Source organism: Eumetopias jubatus, unplaced genomic scaffold (genome assembly GCF_037043125.1).
Source record: "Eumetopias jubatus isolate StellerSeaLion01/CBP00866 unplaced genomic scaffold, mEumJub1_p1.0 scaffold_2, whole genome shotgun sequence".
NCBI classification, from domain to species: domain Eukaryota; kingdom Metazoa; phylum Chordata; class Mammalia; order Carnivora; family Otariidae; genus Eumetopias; species Eumetopias jubatus.
Genome location: NW_028274808.1, coordinates 182,217,748 through 182,238,857, shown reverse-complemented (window position 1 = coordinate 182,238,857; position 21,110 = coordinate 182,217,748). Strand labels below are relative to the sequence as shown.

At 38.6% G+C, this 21,110-nt stretch overlaps 1 protein-coding gene across 2 annotated transcripts in view; it reads left to right on the top strand.

Annotated features, from left to right (window-relative positions):
• Positions 1-21,110, top strand: part of ZCCHC4 (zinc finger CCHC-type containing 4) — a 46,334-nt gene that overhangs the window by 17,738 nt on the left and 7,486 nt on the right. For both annotated transcript variants that reach the window (XM_028090027.2, XM_028090035.2), the window contains exons 6-10: positions 7,052-7,124; positions 11,067-11,217; positions 12,420-12,520; positions 19,651-19,772; positions 19,977-20,052. In XM_028090027.2, the coding sequence (XP_027945828.1) occupies positions 7,052-7,124; positions 11,067-11,217; positions 12,420-12,520; positions 19,651-19,772; positions 19,977-20,052 (523 nt within the window). The remainder of the gene's footprint in view (positions 1-7,051; positions 7,125-11,066; positions 11,218-12,419; positions 12,521-19,650; positions 19,773-19,976; positions 20,053-21,110) is intronic.

Sequence of the window (21,110 nt, the reverse complement as noted above, 5' to 3'; positions counted from 1 at the left end):
CTATTCCATGAAGATTCACATGAGTCAGTAACGGGTTTGCAGGTTATTCATAGATTTAGAATAAGGCACTCCTTCATCGGGCACATTTCATTGGAGCCCTGGAAATCTGTTTATGTCAAAGAGGACGTATTGGCTCACATGATGAGCTTAGGATATAGCAGGCCTCAGTGCAGGCGAGGTCCTGGGCCTTGCGCATTGTTGTTTGGGCTCTGTCTTTCTCTCTCCACCTCTCGTTCTGTCTTTCTCTGGATTGGCTCTATGCTCCAGTTTACTTCATGCTCCCTGCCAAGGATTTTGGCAGCAGTAGCTTTCAGCTTCTGTAGTCTCAGCTTAACTGTCCAGGAGACATGGCTCTCTTTCCTGAGAGCCCCAGCAGCACAGCTCCTGGGAAGGACTGGCTTGATGGGGGCCATATGCCTGTTCCAGAACCACCTATGTGGCCTGGCAGGTAGGGTGCCCACACGTGGAGTGGGTTCACCAAAGGAAACCCCTCTCTGACCATAGGTGCATCACACACACACAAACACACACACACACACACACACAAGTCACATGTCCAAAACCGAATTATTTAACATAATGAGTCTCAGTTGTCGGTAGCACTCACCTTCCTCCTTTGGGACTTTCACCTCAGTGAAAATGGTACAGTGTTATCTCATAGTATGGTTCTTTGAAGTTACCATATAATTTGTATTCTGATTTCATTCAAGTCAAGCTTTTTCTAAGCTAGTTGTGGTGGACTGGTTTATACACAACCTAGAAAAAAATCAGTGATTCATCTTGACTTGTTCAAATTTCAAGGATCTCTGGTTTACTTTTTTTTTTTTTAAGCTTTTTAAAGAGACATGATCTTTAATTCTGTCACCCAAAACATTGTGGATGTTTTTTTTATGACCTTTTTTATGCATATAAACATTTTAAAAAGTAAGAATCAGATAGTCTTTTTTTCCCCACTATGTATCAGGCATATTTTTGTCTTTTAAATTGAGACATATTTCACATAGAAAAAAGAGGTTTTTAGTATTATTCACAAAGTTGTGCAACCATCACCACTACGTAATTCCAAAACATTTCCATCATCTTTGATGGAGGTGTCTCCATCAAAGTGGTCCCAATTACTGACCTCCCCTCTTTTCTGAAACCCTCTCCCAGCCCTTGGCCACCACTAATCTATTTTCTGTCTATAGATTTGCTTATTCTGGATATTTCATAAAAATGGACTCATACAGTATGTGGCCTTTAGTATCTAGCTTTCATTTAGCATAGTATTTTCAAGGTTCATGATGTCATACCTTTTTATGGCTGAATAATACTCCATCTTAAGGATATACCAAATTGTGTTTATCCATTCATCAGGTTATGGACATTTGTGTTGCTTCCACGTTTGGCTATTTTGAATAATGCAGCTGTGAACATTTGTGTGCAAGTTTTGTGTGAATGTAGGTTTTATTATCTCTTGGGTATTGTGTTAATTTGTTAGGGCTGCGATAACAAAAGAGCCATAGATTGGGTGACTTAAACAACAGTAATTCATTGTCTTAGTTATGGTGGTTGGAAGTTCAAGATCAAGGTGTCAGTAGGTTTGGTGACTTCTAAGGCCTCTCTCCTTTGGTTGCAGTTGGCTTTTTTCTCGTGTTCTCACATGGTCTTTCCTCTGTGTGTGTACAACCCCGGTTTCTCTTTCATAAGGACACCAGTCATCTTGCATCACAGACTCCCCTAATAACCTCATTTTATTTTAGTCACTGTTTTAAAAGCTCTGTCTCCAAATAGAGTCATGGTCTGAGATACTGGGGGCTAGGGATTCAATAGATTAATGTTGAAGGGTTACAGTTCAGCCCATAACAGGTATTTATCTTAGGACTGGAATTGCTGGGTTACGTGGTAACTGTACATTTAACTTCCTGAGGAACTGCTAAATTGTTTTTTAAGGTGACTACCATTTCACATTTCCACCAGCAATATATGGGTGTTCCAATTTCTCCATATTGTTGTCAGCTCTTGTTATTGTCTGTTTGTATTTTTAAATTATTTATTTAATTTTTTGAGAGAGAGCATGAGTGCACACAGGCAGGGGGAGAGGCAGAGGGAGATGGAGGGAGAGAATCTTAAGCAGGCCCCATGCCCAGCGTGGAGCCCAATGCACGGCTTGATCTCACAACCCTGAGGTCATGACCCTGAGATCATGACCTGAGCTGAAATCAAAAGTCAGATGCTTAACCATCTGAACCACCCAGGTGCCTCTATTGTCTGTCTTTCTAATGTGGTATCTCATTGTGATTTTGTTTTATATTTTATTGATGGCTCATGATGCTGAGCATCTTTTCAGGTGCTTATAGGCCATTTGTTTATCTTTTTGGAGAAGCATCTATTCAATCCTTTACTCATTTTTTAATTGGTTATTTGTCTTTTTTTGTTGTTAAATTGAAAGAATAAATATATTCTGGATACTAGACCCTTACCAGATATATGATTTATAAATACTTTCTACCTTTCTGTGGGCTGTCTTTTCACTTGATTATGTCCAGTTTTCCTCCTTTTTCTTTGGTTGCTCATGTTTTAGGTGTCATATCTTGCCAAGTTCAAGGTCGTGAATATTTACACTGTGCTTTCTTTGAACAGTTTTATGATTTTAGCTCTTACATTTAGGTCTTTGATCCGTTTTGAGTTATTTTTTTATATATGGTATGAGGTAGGGGTCCAAGACCTTCATTCTTTTGCATGTGACTATCCAGTTACCTCAGCACCATTTGTTGAAATGATTATTCTTCTCTCATTGAATTGTCTTGGTACCTTACTGAAAACCAAATGGTCACAAATGTATGCATTTATTTTTAGACTCACAGTTCTTTTCATCTGATCTATGTTTATCCTTATGCCAGTTCCACACTGTCTTGATTACAGGTGTGAGTCTTCCAGCTGTATTCTTTTTCAAGATTGTTTTAGCTGTTGTGGGTTCCTTGAATTTCCATATGAATTTTAGGATTAGCTTGTCAAGTTCTACAAAAAAGCCAGCTGGAATTTTTATAGGGATTTTGCTGCATTTTTTTTTTTGTACCAGTTTGGGGAATAGTTTTAAATATTAAGTCTTCCAGTTCTTGAACATAAGAGGTCTTTCCATTTATTTAGGTCGTTTTTAATTTGTTTAAACAATATTTTGTAGTTTTCAATGTACAGATCTTGCATGTCGTCTGTTAACTTATTCCTAAATATTTTATTCTTTTTGTTGCTATTATACATTAAATTGTTTTTTTAAATTTCATTTTGTATTGTTCATTGCTAGTGTACTGATTTACTTTTTTAAAAAAATTGTGATGACATACACGTAGGTTAAAATTTACCATGTTAGTTATTCACATGTATAGTAGTGTTAAGTAAGTTAAATGCCTTCACACTGTTGGGTGCAACCATTCACCAGAACTCTTTTCATCATAGCTGAATTACTTTTAATTTGAAAGATTTACATAGACCCTTAACTCTTAATTTAAGCTATATGTCTTGTAGTTTTACCTTTCTTGGGCCTGTATATTGAAATCTCCTGCACAGAGTAGGGGATGTAGATAAAGTTATTTTGTAACTTATTGAATATACTGATATTTTTTTTCTTTTCATATCAATAAACTTCTGTGGATGTGTGGAAACAAAAACTGAAAGGGTTGTATTAGTTAGCTTAGCTTCTTTTATGCTGAGTCAGTTCTGTAAAAGGTTGACATTGGGTATTAAAAGAGAGCTCGTTGGGGCACCTGGGTGGCTCAGTCGGTTAAGCGTCCGCCTCTTGATTTCAGTTCAGGTCATAATCTCAGGGTGGTGAGACAACGCCCAGCGTTGGGCTCTGTGGTGGGTGTGGAGCCTGCTTAGGATTCTCTCTCCCTCTCCCACTGCTCTCCCTCCAAAAATTAAAAAAAAAAAAAAAGAGAGAGAGCAAGAGAGTGAGCTCATTTATTGAAACACATTAGTGGCCAGAATCAACTGAGTCTGTTGTCCATACTCACGATATTATGGGGTATGGAGTTGGTTCAGATTTCTCACAAGGACCACAATTAAATCAGGAACAAGTTCCTATGTGAATAGAGTGACAGTGAGTAGTTAACTTTTGGCACTTTGACTTTGGTTTGTTGTTGCCCTACAAAAGGTCTGTCCAAGGCTTCAGAGAACTAACTACCTCAACTCCAGTGTTACACATGCTATAAATATCCTCTTCAGGGGGTCTAAAATATGAAGTTAACATTTGCTAAGATGGATTTTTATATGCTCTAATTTTAGCATGAAAGATGTGAAACTCTATTTGGCAAACTATCATCCAAATAAAGTTATATCAAAAAAATGAATTTCTTAGGTTCATTTCATGGACTAATTTTATTCAGCTCTTGATTACATTTCCTGTGTATAGAGCATGTTTCACACTTGGTAACTGACTCTCATTTAAAGAGAATGAATGGCCAAATTAAATGAATGTCCTTTTGCAGTTTTCAAGTGCATGCATTTCTGATTGGTTTTGTTTGCCTTATTCAATAGAGAGAATAATTCTTCGAGGCCAATTTCATTTTAAGAGGGTAATGTTCAGTGATTTTTCATAATTTAAAATATGAAAAATTATGCTCCCTTGTTTGTATCTGATGGAAACTCAGAGCTGAAATCTTGGCTTTTTTCTCTCTGACTCTGCCTACTGCTGCCCAGAATGTTTTAGACAAGTGTGCTGTGCTGAATTTTATGTAAATAAAATTTCTTTTTTAATTTTTAAAAAATGACTATTGTGTCTTTGAGAAGCAATACGAAAAAGTGGAGAGGGGGTAGAAATATATTTTAAAAGGGATTGTATTTTCCTTTGTTCACACTTACAAAGCAATATAAGAAAGAAGAAAATCCTCAAATGATAGTTGATCCACGGCAGTACTACTATTGAGATATACCTATATATAAAATAACTGCTATCTCTATATTAGTTGTTTGGAATTGAGTTAATTAGGAAGACATTTGTTTACTAATGGTAATTGACATTTTCCCACAGGTTTTGGAATGTTCATCAGGTTACAGTCTATAGTTTAAATGTATTTTCAGTTATCTAAACCTTTTATTTCTTCAGTGCAAATTTATGTTTTATGAAATTAGCAGATGTACTGACAGTATCTCAAATGATATTAAGGGACATGGTACTTAGAATGAACAGCTGTTCTGTCTCTACAGAACAAGAAGAAAGGGGTTTAGATTATAGGAGAAATTTTGGTTGGACATAAACATGGTTCCCTAATATGAGGAGCATTAAGACATAAATCTTTATAGCTGATATTTATTAAAATAGTGATGCCTAACATTTCAGTATATGGTATGTAGCTGCTTTGTATTAAGCACTTTACATATATTATCTCACTTGTATTTACCAAGTCCTTTGGAGTAGACACTATTATTTCTTCCATTTTGTAGATAAGAAACTCAGGCTCAATAGGTTAAATAACTCACTAAGGTTACATAAGTACTAAGTGCGACACCCAGGCTTTTTTTTTTTTTTTAAGATTTTATTTGAGAGAGAGAGCGTGTGAGTGAACACGGGGAGGGGCAGAAGGGGAGGGAGAGGGACAAGCTGAGTGCAGATCCTTTTGTGGGGGCTCAGTCCTACGACCCCAAGATCATGACCTGAGCCAAAATCAAAGAGTTGAATGCCTAACCAACTGAGCCACCCAGGTGCCCTAAGACCCAGTGTTTGAAACCAGACCATCTGACTGTAGAGCCTGTATTTTTTTTTTTCTAAAGATTATTTATTTATTTATTTATTTGACAGAGAGAGACACAGTGAGAGAGGGAACACAAGTGGGGGAGTGGGAGAGGGAGAAGCAGGCTTCCCGCGGAGCAGGGAGCCCGATGCGGGGCTCGATCCCAGGACCCCGGGATTGTGACCTGAGCCGAAGGCAGACGCTTAACGACTGAACCACCCAGGCACCCCTAGAGCCTGTACTTTTAACCATAGTGTAATATGAAGAGAATAAAGCAGGGCTGCCCGTTAGATGAAATAGTCACCATGGGTGGTAAGACAGTTATGGACGGTAAGGGAGGAGTAGAAGTAGAAGCAAAGTGCTGCTCTCACAATTTGGTTAAATAAGTTGTGTAAAAAGCATGTGTCCCTGATTTTTTTCACTAGATTATGAATTCTATAAAAGGATGATGTGGTTCATATGTGAATTGTTTATAGCAAAATTTTGTAAGTTCAGAATCCTATTGTGATAACAAACATTATACAAAAAACTCAGAATTCAGCCAGAACTACCAAGACCCGTATATGTAAAAATGGGGAAAGCGTGGAGACAGATAATTAAGGTGTAAAGAAAGCTCAGTCTTATAAGAAATCAAATAAATGTAAATTTAAATCATAATGTGCTATAAATTTTTAGTAAATTAGCAAAAATTTATAAAATGTTAATGCCCAAAGCTGGTACTCTCATTCATTACTGATTGCATTTTAAAGTAGTATCTTAGAAGAATAAAATGGTTCAATCAGTAAGTAAATATCTCTCTTTCCTGGCACTAATTCAGTAAATATGAAAGGCACGTACTTATTTTTCTTATATATTGAGAAGCATATTTTATTGAGCTAATCTGCAATAGACAAATGCTTTGTATTAAATTTTTTTTAACCACAGAAGAAAATAATTAACAGCTGTTGAGCAGAAATGTTGATTCAGTGTTTTTCTTAAAATTATTAAGTATGAGGTGTATTTTAATTGCCAACCCATCTCAAACTTAAATGGCATAACAATCAGTGCTCTCATTGTTTCTGTATTATTCTGTGGTCTGAAGGAACATGTGAACTTTATATGTGAGTCTTCTGTAGTTTTGTCATTGGCTTATTAACTTGGGAACATAACTGAAGTTTGATATTCATTCATTGTGACTGACTCCCTGAGATTTTGGGGAAGTATTCTTTATATTCCAAAACACTAAGGAATGATGAAATTGCTTTTATTAAAGGTGTGATCTCATAGTTTTAAAATTTAGTTTGTATTTACTTACTATATAGCCATAACTGGACAAATAACTACAGTAATACATTATTTTACAGGTATTCACAATTTTATATGGAAGATAGCTTTTGCCATTATAACATGTTTAACCATCACTTCTTTGATGGAAAGGTAAGAATTACAACCGTTATCCTTCTTATTGTGGAAGAACGAATTCCAGAGTACCTCCTCTCTTATTAGAGTCCCTCAAGATCGAATCATGGCTGTTCCACCATTTATTGATTGGCATTTTTTTTTCTTCATCTACTGAGTGTGTAACGAGCATCTAGAAGTGAACTGTGCTGTTCTTCTTTTGTGACTTTTCACTGCTCTTTGGATACAGACCCACTTTCTTACCAAGGCTCCCAGGGCTCTGCCTGATCTGACCCCTGCCACCCCCCAGTCTGTCTTGTTCCCGCTCTGGGGTTTGTGTTTGTGTTCCAGGTGTATGGCTTTCATCTGGGCCTGGCTTTGGCTTTTCTGCCAAGTGGGCTTTTACCCATGCCGTTCCCTCTGCCTTCGTCTTCGTTAACTTCACCTTGTCCTTCAAAGCTCTGTTACAAGTCACCTTCTCTAGCCTCCCCTGACCCCCAGACAAGGTCAGGCTTTCCTCTGTAGCTATATGATACTATAATTAAAAAATTCTTTGGGTAGTTGTTTGATGTCTGCCTCCCTGGTAAATGTCATGTCCCAGTTAAGGGGATTTATAGTTTTATTAAACTAATTCTTAAAAATTAGACGGGGTCAAGAGGGACCCCTAATCTGTTAACTCTGGATGATAATGATGTGTCAATGTAGGTTCATTAGTTGCAGCACATGCACTGCTCTGGTGGGGGGATGGTGATAATGAGGGAGGCCGTCCATGGGTAGCAGGGGGTAGCTTCTTTCAATAATATGATGTTAGTAATGTCACTGTAAATAAACAGCATAGCAGAGCTGATACTTCTCCTAGTTTGAGCTCTTTGCCAGTTGTATTACAAAATAAAAACTATACCTAACCAAGTAATCACACCTGACAGGAATTGGCCGCAACTGTTTGAAATGATCAAGACTACCTGAAGCACATATCCATATATGCACGTGTATGAATTTTTTAAAAAATTGTAAACCATGTATAAGTATATATTGTGTTTTAAGATGTTAATTAATGGTAGAACAAAAACCAAGCAAAACTAAAAAACTACGTATCTAGGAAATGAAAACAAATTTTAAATTGTTGGTTGGGACTGGAAAATCAGTCTCCTGGTTCAGTCTAGCCAAGGATGCACTCCTTCCATGAGACTCAGTCCGCATTGAAATATATATTTTTTAGCTGTGATAGCCATGAAAACCAAGTATTGAAATAAATAGCAATTTAGAATTAGACATAGTTAGTTTTCCGAAGGGCTTATGTGGTCAATAATTTCTAGGATTTAAGAACTGATTAGATGAATGTGAAGGAGAGAGGAATTGCAAACTCACTTGACAACAGACGATGGTGGACTTCTCAGCTAGGCCAGTGGTGATGAGGGAATGAGAGAGGTGGGTTCAGTAGGCATTTCACAGATGGACACTGGAAGACTTGGTGGTAAGTGTCCTGGGGGAGAAGTCAAAGATGACTTAGTGGTCCAGCCTGGCTTTGTATTTCATTCTTCAAAACAGGATAGGAAAGGTTGGAAGTGAAAATTGGAAATGTTGAGTTTGTGGGGCAGGTGGAATATTGATGTAGAGGTATTCAGAATGGCTTCTTGAAACTCTGGGGCCTCAAGCTCCAGGGTGTGGTCAGGGGGCAGGTGCAGTCAGGGCCGGCGTCAGAGTAGGTAAAATAACCATGTCTGTATTACTGGTGGATGCTGCAGTAGTGGGTTGGGTTTGTTTATGTGCTTGTTTTTCATACCATGACTTTGCTTTCTATCTTGAACAGTAATGGTGAGATAAGAGTGAAATGATGTTTGAATACCTAACGGTTGGCTAACCGTTGTTTATATTTTAAGAATGTAACATGTAATTAGCCTTTTTCTAGAAAATTCTTTTTAACTTTTATTGAAAGCTTATGGAATTACCTTTTAAGCTTCTAAAATAATGGTTGGAATAAGCTGCCAAGACTGAGCTCCACTTTATTTTTCCCAGAAGAAAACAGTCGTCTAGCTCGGCTTTTCCTTTCTCTATATTTTAGGAGCAGCCTCTACATAGCAATGTGACCATAGAGACTGATCTACAGTAAACTATTGTCTTGGATGATTTTACTATCTGCCCTTTTTCTGCCTAGTTCCTGAGTCAAGGTTTTCAGTGGAGGCTTACCATCTACTTACCAATCACTGAGTATTTAAGTGTCTACCAGGCGCCTATGAAGGTGTGCAGGGTGCTTTGGGGGATATAAGCTTCTGTTGAGGCCCGTAAGCAGTTCACAGCCCACGGGATTAAAAAGCAGGAGTTCCTTTTGCAGGATTTTCTCATAGAAAATCATATAGTCTTTCAGGTAATAGAAAATGTCATATGCCTTAATGATCAGGGAGGTTGAAGTATGTACAGGGCATGGTTATTTAAAGTACCAAGCACTTTTGGGGCGTCTGGGTGGCTCAGTAGGTTAAGCGTCTGCCTTTGGCTCAGATCGTGGTCCTGGGGTCCCGGGATTGAGCCCCGCATTGGCTCCCTGCTCAGTGGGGAGTCTGCTTCTCTCTCTCCCTCCCCTTATGCCCCTCCCCCGCTAGTGTGCGCACCCACACACTCTCTCAAACAAATCAGTAAATAAATCTTTAAAAAAAATAATAAAGTACCAAGGACTTTTTTCGTGATGATTGAGATGGAGGGAAGAGGTAAGGCACTGTTGACACTGGCGGCATAAGCAAGCATCTGGTTTCCACAGGTGGTCAACATCAGGACCCTCAGCAGGTCCCGACTGGACGTCACACCGTTGATTCTTACCTGGAAACAAATGTACTCTATTGGTTTTTTAATTTGGCTAAGAGTGTAGGTTTCATTTACTTGTTTATTTTCTTTTCCTACCTTTAAGTCTAAGAACTGGAAGGTTTTTCAGTAACATCATCTGTATTTTAAGTCCTTGTTCATGTAGGCAGGTTAAGGAAGTGCCAGGCAGCACTTGAAAAATGATTAACCTTCCTGACACACCATCCCTTGCTCTAGGACTTCCAGTAGGAAGTTAATAAAGACTCTCCTCGGGAAAGCGGATTAGGATGTTGTCGTTTTTCCTCTCATCAACTGAGTCTTCTAAATTGATTTAGTAGTAGAGTAATATATATTTTATTATAAAGTACATATGGGTTTATTAAAGTTTAAAATGCCATTAAACTTTAAAGTCGTAGGCTATTTTGTATACTGTGCTGATTTGCTTTTATAGGTGAGTGCTTGAAAAGGACTACAAAGTCAGTGGGACTGGAGTTGGTATTATAGGTATATCTCTTATTATCTCTTCTCCTGAAGCAGAAAATAATAAACAGACAGTGCGTAATGTTAATTTTACAATGACTAAAAACACTTCACTTGGTCTGTTGGGAAAATGTGTTAATAGCCTGGTTTCATGGCCTGGCTAAGCTTTGTTATTTATGGACTTTCATTCGTTTACTTACCGTGCGTGTCCGAACACGTCTGTCCGGTACCTGCTGCTCAGCAGCGTGTGCGAGGGTGACTGGTAATGTGTGAACTCGTGGTGGTGGACAAACCGGACAGGGAAAAAATAGGTCTTACTCGTCTTTGTGTCTCCAGTGTTTAGCTCAGTCCCCGCTTCTGTTTGTGGGATTGAATTAAGCATTTTAGATAGTCTTCATGGGTAATGAGTTTTTCTCTCTCAGGTTACTAAATTTAGTTTTTTAATTTAACCATTTGAAATGTGTAGTCCTCTGATAGTGATGGTGCTTGAATTTGCAATTTTAAAAACCCGCTTATCAAGGAACCCAAAAGATAAAATCTCTTGGGGGCTGAATGGGAGAGGCTTCAGGATGTCACTGAGGGACTCTGGGGTGGCAGGATGGGTGAAGTTTCAGTACAAACAGTGGGAGTGAGCCTAATGCATTCTCCGAATAGGATGGAGTGCCTCCCTCTAGTCCTCATTTAGAAGTGAATTTTTATTTGTTCCAGGCTGCCCTTGAAGTATGCAGAACATTTTTACAGGAAGATAAAGGTGAGGGAGTCATTATGGTGACAGATCCTCCTTTTGGTGGCTTGGTTGAACCTCTGGCTGTTACATTCAAGAAGTTAATTGCTATGTGGAAAGAAGGTCAAAGCCAAGGTGTGTAATTTATTACTTACTGCAGAATAAACATGTATCTGTGTATCTACTTCCTGTCAAATATTAGCAGAGCTCAGTGAATCAGAGCTCTGATAAAATATACATGTCTTGGGTTCTTGTGTTTTTTTTGTTTTTTTTGTTTTTTTTTAACAGGCTTATTTGAGAATGTGGCAGACTTCATTATCATGATACACTTTGTATTATCCTAATCACGTGTTCTCAAAATGACTTGTAGGTGAGCATAAGGGGACATTATGAAGAATAGCAGTAAACTGTTGTCATTTATTCAATAACTATTTACTGAGTGGCCCCTGTTGTAACAGGTACTGTTTAGGTGCTAGAAATAGAGTACTGAACCAGACGGACACATATTCCTGCCCTCATGGATCTTACATTCCATGTTCCTAAAGTCTTGCGCACAGCTCTAAGAGGGTGCCCAGCCTCTGGCTCAGAGCTCTAAACTGTGCCAAGATTTAGGTAGGAAGATCGGTTATGCACTAGCCTTACAGTGGTTATCAGTGACAAATAGACACCCACATAGTAGAGGTGGGTTAGTGGCTGGGTGTTATTATTCAGCTTAAAGTGGCTTAGGCCTTCAAAATATTTTATTTAATTAATTGTGTAATTAGTTGGTACAATCTTTTTAGTTTCCAGCTTGCAAATTGATAAACTGTAAGAGTGTCAGGAATTTGTGATCGAGCTTCTCCTTTATTGTGCTACATAAATAGTGTGCTTTGGAGACAGAATGCAAAAGAAATCTAAAACATGACTCAGTGTTAAGTATTCCACTTATTTTCAGTTCTTAAGTCCACTGATCAGAATGGATAAAGTCAGTGTTAACTGAGGAAGCAATGAAGAACAAATTACTTAAATCTTATGGCTTCAGTTGCCCTGTCTGTAAAATGGGATTGTTAATTAATTAGTGATATCTTTGCCTTTACCTAGAATATAGTGATTATGCGTGTAAGGATCACTTTTATATACCCTTTATACCTGCGTTTAGATGTAAAAGAATGTTTCCATTGACTTTTGGGAAAGGTCAAGTTGTAAATGGCATTCTGGTAAATGTTCTCTTCTTTTGTATGATTTAAGTACATTGAACAATTGCAATTTCTCCCAGTATTAGAAGTATTTCAGTTACAGCTTTTATTTTTTTAAAATATCAATTTCTTATTTTCTTTTCCTTTTTTGTGGTCCATTAGATAGCAGTCACAAAGAACTACCCATATTCTGGATTTTCCCTTATTTTTTTGAATCCCGAATTCGTCAGTTTTTTCCGAGCTTCTGCATGCTGGATTACCAGGTATAGTAAATATTTTGTTTTCTGGCACAGTTGATGGATATGCCTCTTAAATAAATACTCTGATCAGACTGTCCATCGATTTTAGGAAATTAAACTATCATAAGCTGTATTAAACACTAAAATTGTACCATGTATTGCTTAGTCCAGAGGTTCCTAAACGTAATTCTTAGGGGTGTTTATTAAAGATATAGATTCTTAGGTACCAAAATACACCTACTAAATCAAAATTAGAAGGTAGAGCCCCAAGAAAGCACATTTTACCGAGTTTCCCAGGTGACCCTGCAGCGCGGGTAGGTTTTAGACCCACTGACCTAACTGACCCCAGAGTCATTGTTATGAATAGTTTTGTCTGTTCAGAGGTTGTAGAGAAGTCAGTCGCTTTTTCTGGTCAGTGCAATGTCAAGTACACTTTACTGTACCACTCCGAGGATGCTGGCGGCTCTGAAGGGAGGTGTGTCCAGGTTGGCAGGTGGCAGAGGAGCAGAAAGGCTGAGGCCTGCGTGTGGGGGCGAGAGCGCTGATGTCCGGGTGGAGCTGACCGGCCCTCCCTCCCACCTCTGCCCTCAACTCCTGCTGCTTTAGTATCCACTTCCTGCTATTCATTTCCTTGGGTTCTGAAGTTAAGCCCTGTCACCAGCACTGTGTGGGGCTGCCAAGTGGCCACTGCTTCCTCTTTTGTAATGACATTTTTCTGTTTGAGCTTTCTTAGCAATGGACTACCTTGATGAAGGCTTTTCAGCCCTGGAACTGAAAATGAACATGTCTTCACTGCCTGTTCCAAGCTAGCACTTGGATCTCATCTTTCTAATCTTGAAGGCATTTACTATTAGGAAAATTACCTAGAAATTCTGAAAGAAACAATGTTACCAAAAAAATGAGAGGACAAACCCCTACCTGCCATTCACCCCAAGTAGCAAATATCCTAATTTGACACGTTCTACAGGTTTGTAATCATAGCAGATGAGTCCAAATTTCGCTTTCTTCACTGTCTTATGTAAGTAAGTGTACATTTTTAAATGTAGCTCCATAAGCTTTGTGCTTTTAATCACTTTATTTTTTTTTTAAGATTTTATTTATTCATTTGACAGAGAGCACAAGCAGGGGGAGGGGCAGGCAGAGGGAGAGGGAGAAGCAGGCTTCCCGCTGAGCAGGGGGCCCAATGGGAGGTTTGATCTCAGGACCCCGAGATCATGACCTGAGCCGAAGGCAGATGCTTAACCAACTGAGCCTCCCAGGCACCTGCTTTTTAATCCCTTCAAATTATTTCTTAGCAGATTATATTATCAATTGTTAGCATTGTTTTTCTTAGACACACAGGTTGCTTCCACCTTTAAGGTACTATAAGTAACACTGCCATAATCATCTCTTATTCACATAATTTTTTCCATATTTTACATAACTTCCTTAAAATAAATTTCCAAAACTGAAATAGAATTCCAAAAATTATGTTATCAGATTTAATGGACATTTTTATGGCTACTGAACCATATAACAGTTACTTTCCAAAGTTTATAGCACAAGCCATTTTAACCTTGACTTCTTGAGCTCTGCGTTAGGTAAAATCCACATCATTATTCTTCCCAAATCTGGTTTACTTTCCTTTTTAGAGCACATAGTTTTCTGTTTCTTGTCTGAGGGGTACTTCTAGTATTGACATTTGCAGTGCAGAGATAGCAGACATATCCTAAAGATGTTAACTAAATAAACTATTTTCAGTTGGCAGGAGCGCTTGCTGCCTTCGACAGTGAATAATCATCTAGAACAATGTCTGGCACAGAGTAGGTGCCTTACACATGTTGAGTGAAAAATAGCGTGAACTCCGGAATTGAAAAGGAACTGGGTTTTAATCCTGGTTCTGCCACGTACTAGTTAGGCCTACACATTTTATCTAACTCTCTGCAGCTCATGTGACCTGTTAAAAGAGCAGAGTAATACTATACCTGCCTCATAAGGTTTTAGGAGTTATATGAGACAACACATGAAAAGGCTTAGCCTTGTCCCGAACACACAGCAAATGTAGACCAAAGGTTATTGCTCTCAGCACTGTCCAGACCATTCAGATAGTCCCTGGGTGCGGGTAAAACTCTTCTTCGGGGCTTTTTTTTTTTTTTTTTGTATAGTATATGAAACATAGGGTCCCTCGGAAAACTGTTCCGTGCACATTTAGAAATGAGTTTTCACTGCAGGCAAGAGTGTGAAATGGCAAGGAGGCCAAAGAAGGCAGATCCAGAGTAGAGTGGATGAGAGAGGTTCATGTGGAGAAACCAGCCATGGCTTGTTTCGACGGTCTGTGTTACTAGAAAGGAACTTGTGGAAATACTGGAGTCTCAGTTTTGAGAAATAGTTCCAAGGTCCAAGCTTATTAAAAATAATTATACAATTCAGTGTTCTGGTGAAGAAAGTTTCTAACTATGCTTTATCAGACAGGGTATCAGACAAGGTGAAAAGCAGTCTTTTTAGTAAAGAGAAAGCCAAACTTTGGGTGCCTGGGTGGCTCAGATGGTTAAGCGTCTGCCTTCGGCTCAGGTCATGATCCCAGCGTCCTGGGATCAAGTCCCACGTCAGGCTCCCTGCTGCTTGGGAGCCTGCTTCTCCCTCTGCCTCTCTCTCTCTGTCTGTCTTTCATGAATAAATAAAAAAAAAAATCTTAAAAAAAAAAAAGAGAAAGCCAAACTTTGAAAGGAAAAACTAGAATAAAATCTGTGAAACAAAACAGATATTCATTTTTCCTGATTTCTACTAAAGATAAGAACATTACTTGCCCATTGCATGCTCAGTTGGAGAAACTGATTTCACCATATCTCCTATTGTGTTCATGAGCCTTATTTGTTGTACCTCACCTTGATGATCTTTCATGCTTTTCCTAATTTCTTTCTTTCTTTCTTTCTTGAAAGTTTCTCTGGATTTATTATTATTATTATTATTCTTTCTGAAACTTTTCCTTTTTTCCTTTTCTTTCTCTTGTTATTTTAACCTTATTTTGTAGTAATTTCTTTTTTTGTATATTAGCTGCCTTCATCAAATGAAAAATTTGAAAGTCTCTTGTCCTCCTTCACAGGTCTTTTGCCATACACCTTGATTAGACCTTCTTTCTCACATTGCCTAAGATGATTATAAGCTTCCAAACCACAATGCAGTAAAAAAAAAACTCCAAAATCACTAAATCTCTTTTTTTGAAATACTTTTCAGGTAAGAGGGAGGCAGAAATGCCGCAGATCTTCATAAAATAGAAATTATGTAGACTCTTCAGTGATAAAGGCACTTGATGAGTACAGAATAAAACAGTCATCAGAGACCTAGGAAAGCAAGAGTTTTATTTGAGGGCAGATTAGAAAGGAAGGATGTGATAAGGAAAAGAAATTTTGACCCAGAGTCAAAAGTGTGAGTCCTAGCACACTGCCTTTTAGAGGCTCTTTAATCTTAAGAGGGAGAAGTCAGTTTATCTTTCTTGGCCTCTGTTTCCTTACGTATAAAATAAAATGATTGAATCAGGAAAGAGATGGCAGATAAGTTTCACTTTTAGTGCTTTAGTGCTAAGCCTGATAAATTGGTAGTGACTTTCTGGAGAATACCAGGCTCAGTGGCGGGGCGGTGGTGGGGGTGGGGGGGCGGGTAGTGTGTGATTGATTAGTGATGTCTGCCACAGGCCGGGTTTGGGCGTGGTAGAATTCAGGTCCTGAATTTACCATATCTGAACTAGATCTCCTCACTTTCCTTCCACCAGGAACATGCTATGATCTCTTGTTCCTACTTCATTTGGGACATTTGTGTGGATTGTTAGAAGTAGAGGCTTTTTTTTTTTTTTAAAGCTATCCCTCAAAAAATCATCCTGTGTAGAAAACTGTTTTTCGAGGTTAGTTTCATGTTCAGAAGTAAAGATATTTTGACAGGAATTTCTGACAAGTTACAGGATGACAGCTGAAATTCTTAAACACAAACATTTAATGGGTTTGGAGTGACAAGGGCCATAATATATACATAATATACATATATATAGATATAATTTTAAATAAGAGGTAAGTGCGATATGGGGAATATGACTAAAAGACCTTTTTGCTCTGGTGGAAGTTGACCGATGGCGATCTTTTGATGCACTGAAATTAAATAGAACACAATCCCGAGGGAGTTAGGAAAATACAAGTACTCTGTCTTCATCTTTGTTTCCCGACCGGATGCCTAGAACATAGTAGGTGCAAAATAAATGTCTGTTGACTTGAACATCTTGGTTTCCGTATAACTGGTTTCAGTCTCATGTCACAGAAGAAATTTGCGTATAGATAAAATTAAAAGTTAAGAATTGCAGAGATTCTTTGCTTTCCCTCATTTCTATACAGTACTTCATCACATTAATCAGTTCCATGGGAGAAATTTTCTATTTGAAAATGCCTCTCATCATCATTGTGAGTGAAATGTCAGAGATAATGATGGAAAAATGGTGTATCAGCTCTACTACTAGTGATAGGCAATTTGCAAAATTGTGTTTGCTTTACAGCACTTCCATAGGACATTTATTTGTGTGGATGAAGCTATGAAATATGGATGTATGTTAGAGGTACATTAATTTACCCTAGCAGCATGCGTTTTACATACCATATGTTTATAGTTAATTAGCACAACAAACCCGCATTTAAAAATAATAATAATCTCAATTAGGTTATGCAAAATCAAGCAATCAACCACCTTCCTGACACATACGTTCTCTGACTCCTTGGGTAACCATAAGGAGATTGTTCTTTCTTTCCTTCTCTTCCATCTGCTATCTATTGTATTGCATGGAATCTTCCATTTACTAGAAATCTTCCTAAGGCCCTCTTTTCCAACATTTAAAGATCTTTGAAAGGTTCTCTTGGGAAGAATTTTTTTTTCTTGTGACACTCACATGTTCAAAATATCTTTGTTGAATTTAATAAAGTGTCATATATTTATAAATTATATAGAGGAGTGCATGAGGGAAAATTATGAATTTAAATCATTTTTAAAAAACTACTTAATGGTACTATTTTAAGGTGATTTTGAAGTAAAATCTGCTTTTGTATCTTAGCCTCTAACAGGTGACATATATTCATAGAATTTTAAAGTTGGAAAGAACCATGAGGGGTGTACTGTAGGCTAACTTCCCACTGTAATAATCCTCTCTGCTAAATTCATGACAAGCCGTCACCCAGCCTCACTTGAATGCTTTCAACGAGCAAAGTCCTGCAGCCTTACAAGGCAACTCAATTTATTTAATAGCTCTAATCGTTGGAAAATTTTCTCATATTGAGATAAAATATGCTCCCTATTAACTTCTAACCATTGGTCCTCCTTCTGTTCTCCAAAGCAATAAAGGCTAAGTCTCATTTCGATTCCACTGACACCCCTTCAGTTATAAAGTAGCTATCAGATCCTCCTAGTTTGCGCTTTTCTGAATAAATTCCCCCAAAATGTTAAACGTCAAATCCTCTTTATTCCCATTACTTTTGGTGGAAATGAACTGGTTTTATCAGGGTCTCCCTTCAAATGCAGTGACTGAATGCAGGGCTTCACATGTGATCTGACCTCATCCTTTGCTTGTTATGTTATCACTCTTCCATAAGGGCGGCCGTGAGCCCATGCCAGCTTTAGTACAGTTAGCCAGACTGTGGATTCACCATGCTGACAGTTAACCAGAACCCCCAGGTTTGGTTTGGTTTGGTTTGTCCACACTGTCCCTTGTCTAGCTGGGCCTCCTTGTATGGCACTTACTTTTCCCCCCACTGCTAAAGCTTATTGATCAGTCTTCCTGAACTCGTTCACCTGTTAAAGTGGTAGCCGTGGGCAGGGCCGTACGGAGAGCTTAGGAATTTCTCATTAAAGCCCTCTCTTTCCATTGTCAGTAAGTCCTTACATTTTTGTGCTTTGTTTATTAAATAGATCTAGCTTGCGAGCCAGTTCTTTTGAAAAATTCTTAAGCGTATTCTTGTTTAGAATCTAAATAGTTCATTATAACGTATTTGAAAGTTGGGTTCTACCTTTACTTACTTCATAAAAATCTCACCGTATTCTTGTGGATAATCTAGAACAATGGTTCTCAAACTTTAGTGTGCCAGGAGGGCTTGTTAAGAATACAGATTGCGGGGCCTGACCCCCAGTCTGTATTATGAGGTCCTTTGGTGGGGCGATAATGTGCTTTTCTAACAAGATCTCAGGGGCGACGCTGATGTTGCTGATCCAGTACCTGCACTTGGAGAATTAGTGTTCTAAAGAAAGATGGACTTAGTGACCAGGCGGATTCAGAGCAGGCTTAAAACCAAAGTGAGAACGTGTGTGGATAGCAGAGAGGTTGGAGAAGGAGACGAGAGCAAGAAGCTAATAGACATTGAGCCTGTTAGCTCCAGCTTCCTTTCAGGATGATCTGCCAAGGCTGAAAGCTGAGGTAGGGGTCTTGAGGAGAGGTCAGTGTCCAAAATAGTCACAACTGTTGCTGTGAAGCTCTCCCTTCATCTGCATCTTTCTGTCTCTACCGTATGCCAGGCCCTGAACTGGGCATTGTACACACATTGTCTCACGTAACCTTCCCAGATCTCTGAGGCAGGGCTCAGTAACCTCCATTTCCAGGTGAGAATTATGTAAATTTGCCTCACGGCGCAACAGGTGAGTGGCAGAGCCTCTCTGGTCCCCAACCCTGTGCTCGGCCAGGACGTGAGGGGTCAAATGGTGAATGGTGGGGGGCGTCAGAGTAAGGCTGTACTGAGACTCAGTGACCTGCGAACTGACAAGTAGCCCATCTCACACACAAAAATGAAAAGCCCCCACCGAGGCATCACACATCTTCAAGGGTGGAATTCTTTAGCGTCAAAAGCCGAACTTGTAATTCCATAATAGGCCTTCTTTGTGAAGTCCGTTGTATTGGATAAAAGATTATAGTTGTTCTCTTAAGACCAGGCAATATGAATTTATAACAAAGTTTACCTTTTTTATAATGAAATTTCACTGCTATAGAGGCCTCTTTGTTGATTAATAAGTAAACTCTTGCTCTTAAGAATTTCTTCTTAAATACTTTGGTTTAATTCCTTTCTTGGCATCAGCTTGTTCTTTATTGGTTAAAGAATCTTCATAGATGTTTTACTCCTTTGAGTAAATTTTCTTTTTCAATTTTTTAAACTTTCTAGGTAGATTATGATAATCATGCACTTTATAAACATGGGAAGACAGGTCGAAAACAGTCTCCTGTGCGTATTTTCACCAATATTCCACCCAACAAAATAATCCTTCCTAGCGAAGAAGGGTACAGGTAAGATCCTAGTGGGGCTCCATATATCCAACAGGAAAATGCTTTTAATATCGACTCATATAGTTCTTCTGCTACCTTTAAATTTGGTCTCTAATTTTGAATTGTATTTGGATTACACTCCATTTTTATAACAAGTGACATTTATCTGCTCTGTGAATCTTCTTGAAAATATGCAGCTGACTTAAGTCTTTCTTTCCTCCTTAGATTTTGCCCTCTGTGTCAACGATATGTTTCCCTAGAGAATCAACACTGTGAGCACTGTAATTCTTGTACCTCCAAGGTATAGTTTCTACAGAATGCATTTTTATTCACATATATTCATTTTATTTTAGCTTACTTGTTTCATTACATTTGCTTAATGTTATTTTTTTAAGAGATTTTTTTTATTTGAGAGAGAGAGAGCACACGCGCAAGCTGGGGGGAGGGGCAGAGGGAGAAGCAGACTCCCCACTAAGCAGGGAGCCTGAAGCGGGGCTCAGTCCCAGGACTCGGGGATCATGACCCGAGCTGAAGGCAGATGCTTAACCGACTGAGCCACCCAGGAGCCCCTAAATTCACTTTTATGTGAGGTACTATATGACTGCTAAAATCAGGAATATTTCAAATAAGGCATGAGGTGAGTGCTAACCTTTGTTGAGGGTAAAATTAAGATGTTTCAAATAAGGAACTGAACTATGAGATACCGTCCCTATTGTGATGAAATAATAAAGAACATATACTGTGCACTTTTTATGTGCCAGGACCTTCCCTAAGGGCTGTACATGGATTAACTGAGTCACTCTGCACAAAGCCCTAGTAGATAAGTACTCTCCAGTTTTTACAGGTCAGGAAGGACAGGGACATACCTCCTACTTATTGTTTTAAGGAGGTGGGATGACCCGTAAGGTGGCCTATTTATTTTAACTAAATCCAGTCAGAAAGAACAGGTGAAGTTTAGTTTGGCTAATACGCACAAATGATTCTCCAAAGGAAAGGCTGTATTTTAATAACTATCATAAGGTACATTTTGCATAACTTTACAATTTTATTATTGGTTATACTTGTTTTTAACTGTGGTAGCACATCTGATTACGTGTATTTTCAATCAGCTTAGATACTATCTGTGTTCTTTATTTAAAAAAAATTATGCCCAGGTCATTTTTATAAAGCTCAAAATGAGGAAAACAAAACTTTATTATTTACCACATAAGTGGTAAAAATAAACAAAAGCAAGGAAGTGACGATCACAGAAACCAGAGTAGGTGTTACTTGGTGGGGAAGAGGAATGCTGGATTGGGAAGGGCTACCCGCAGGAGCGTCTAGGGGCCTGACAGTGTGCTCTTGACCTGTTGGGATTCA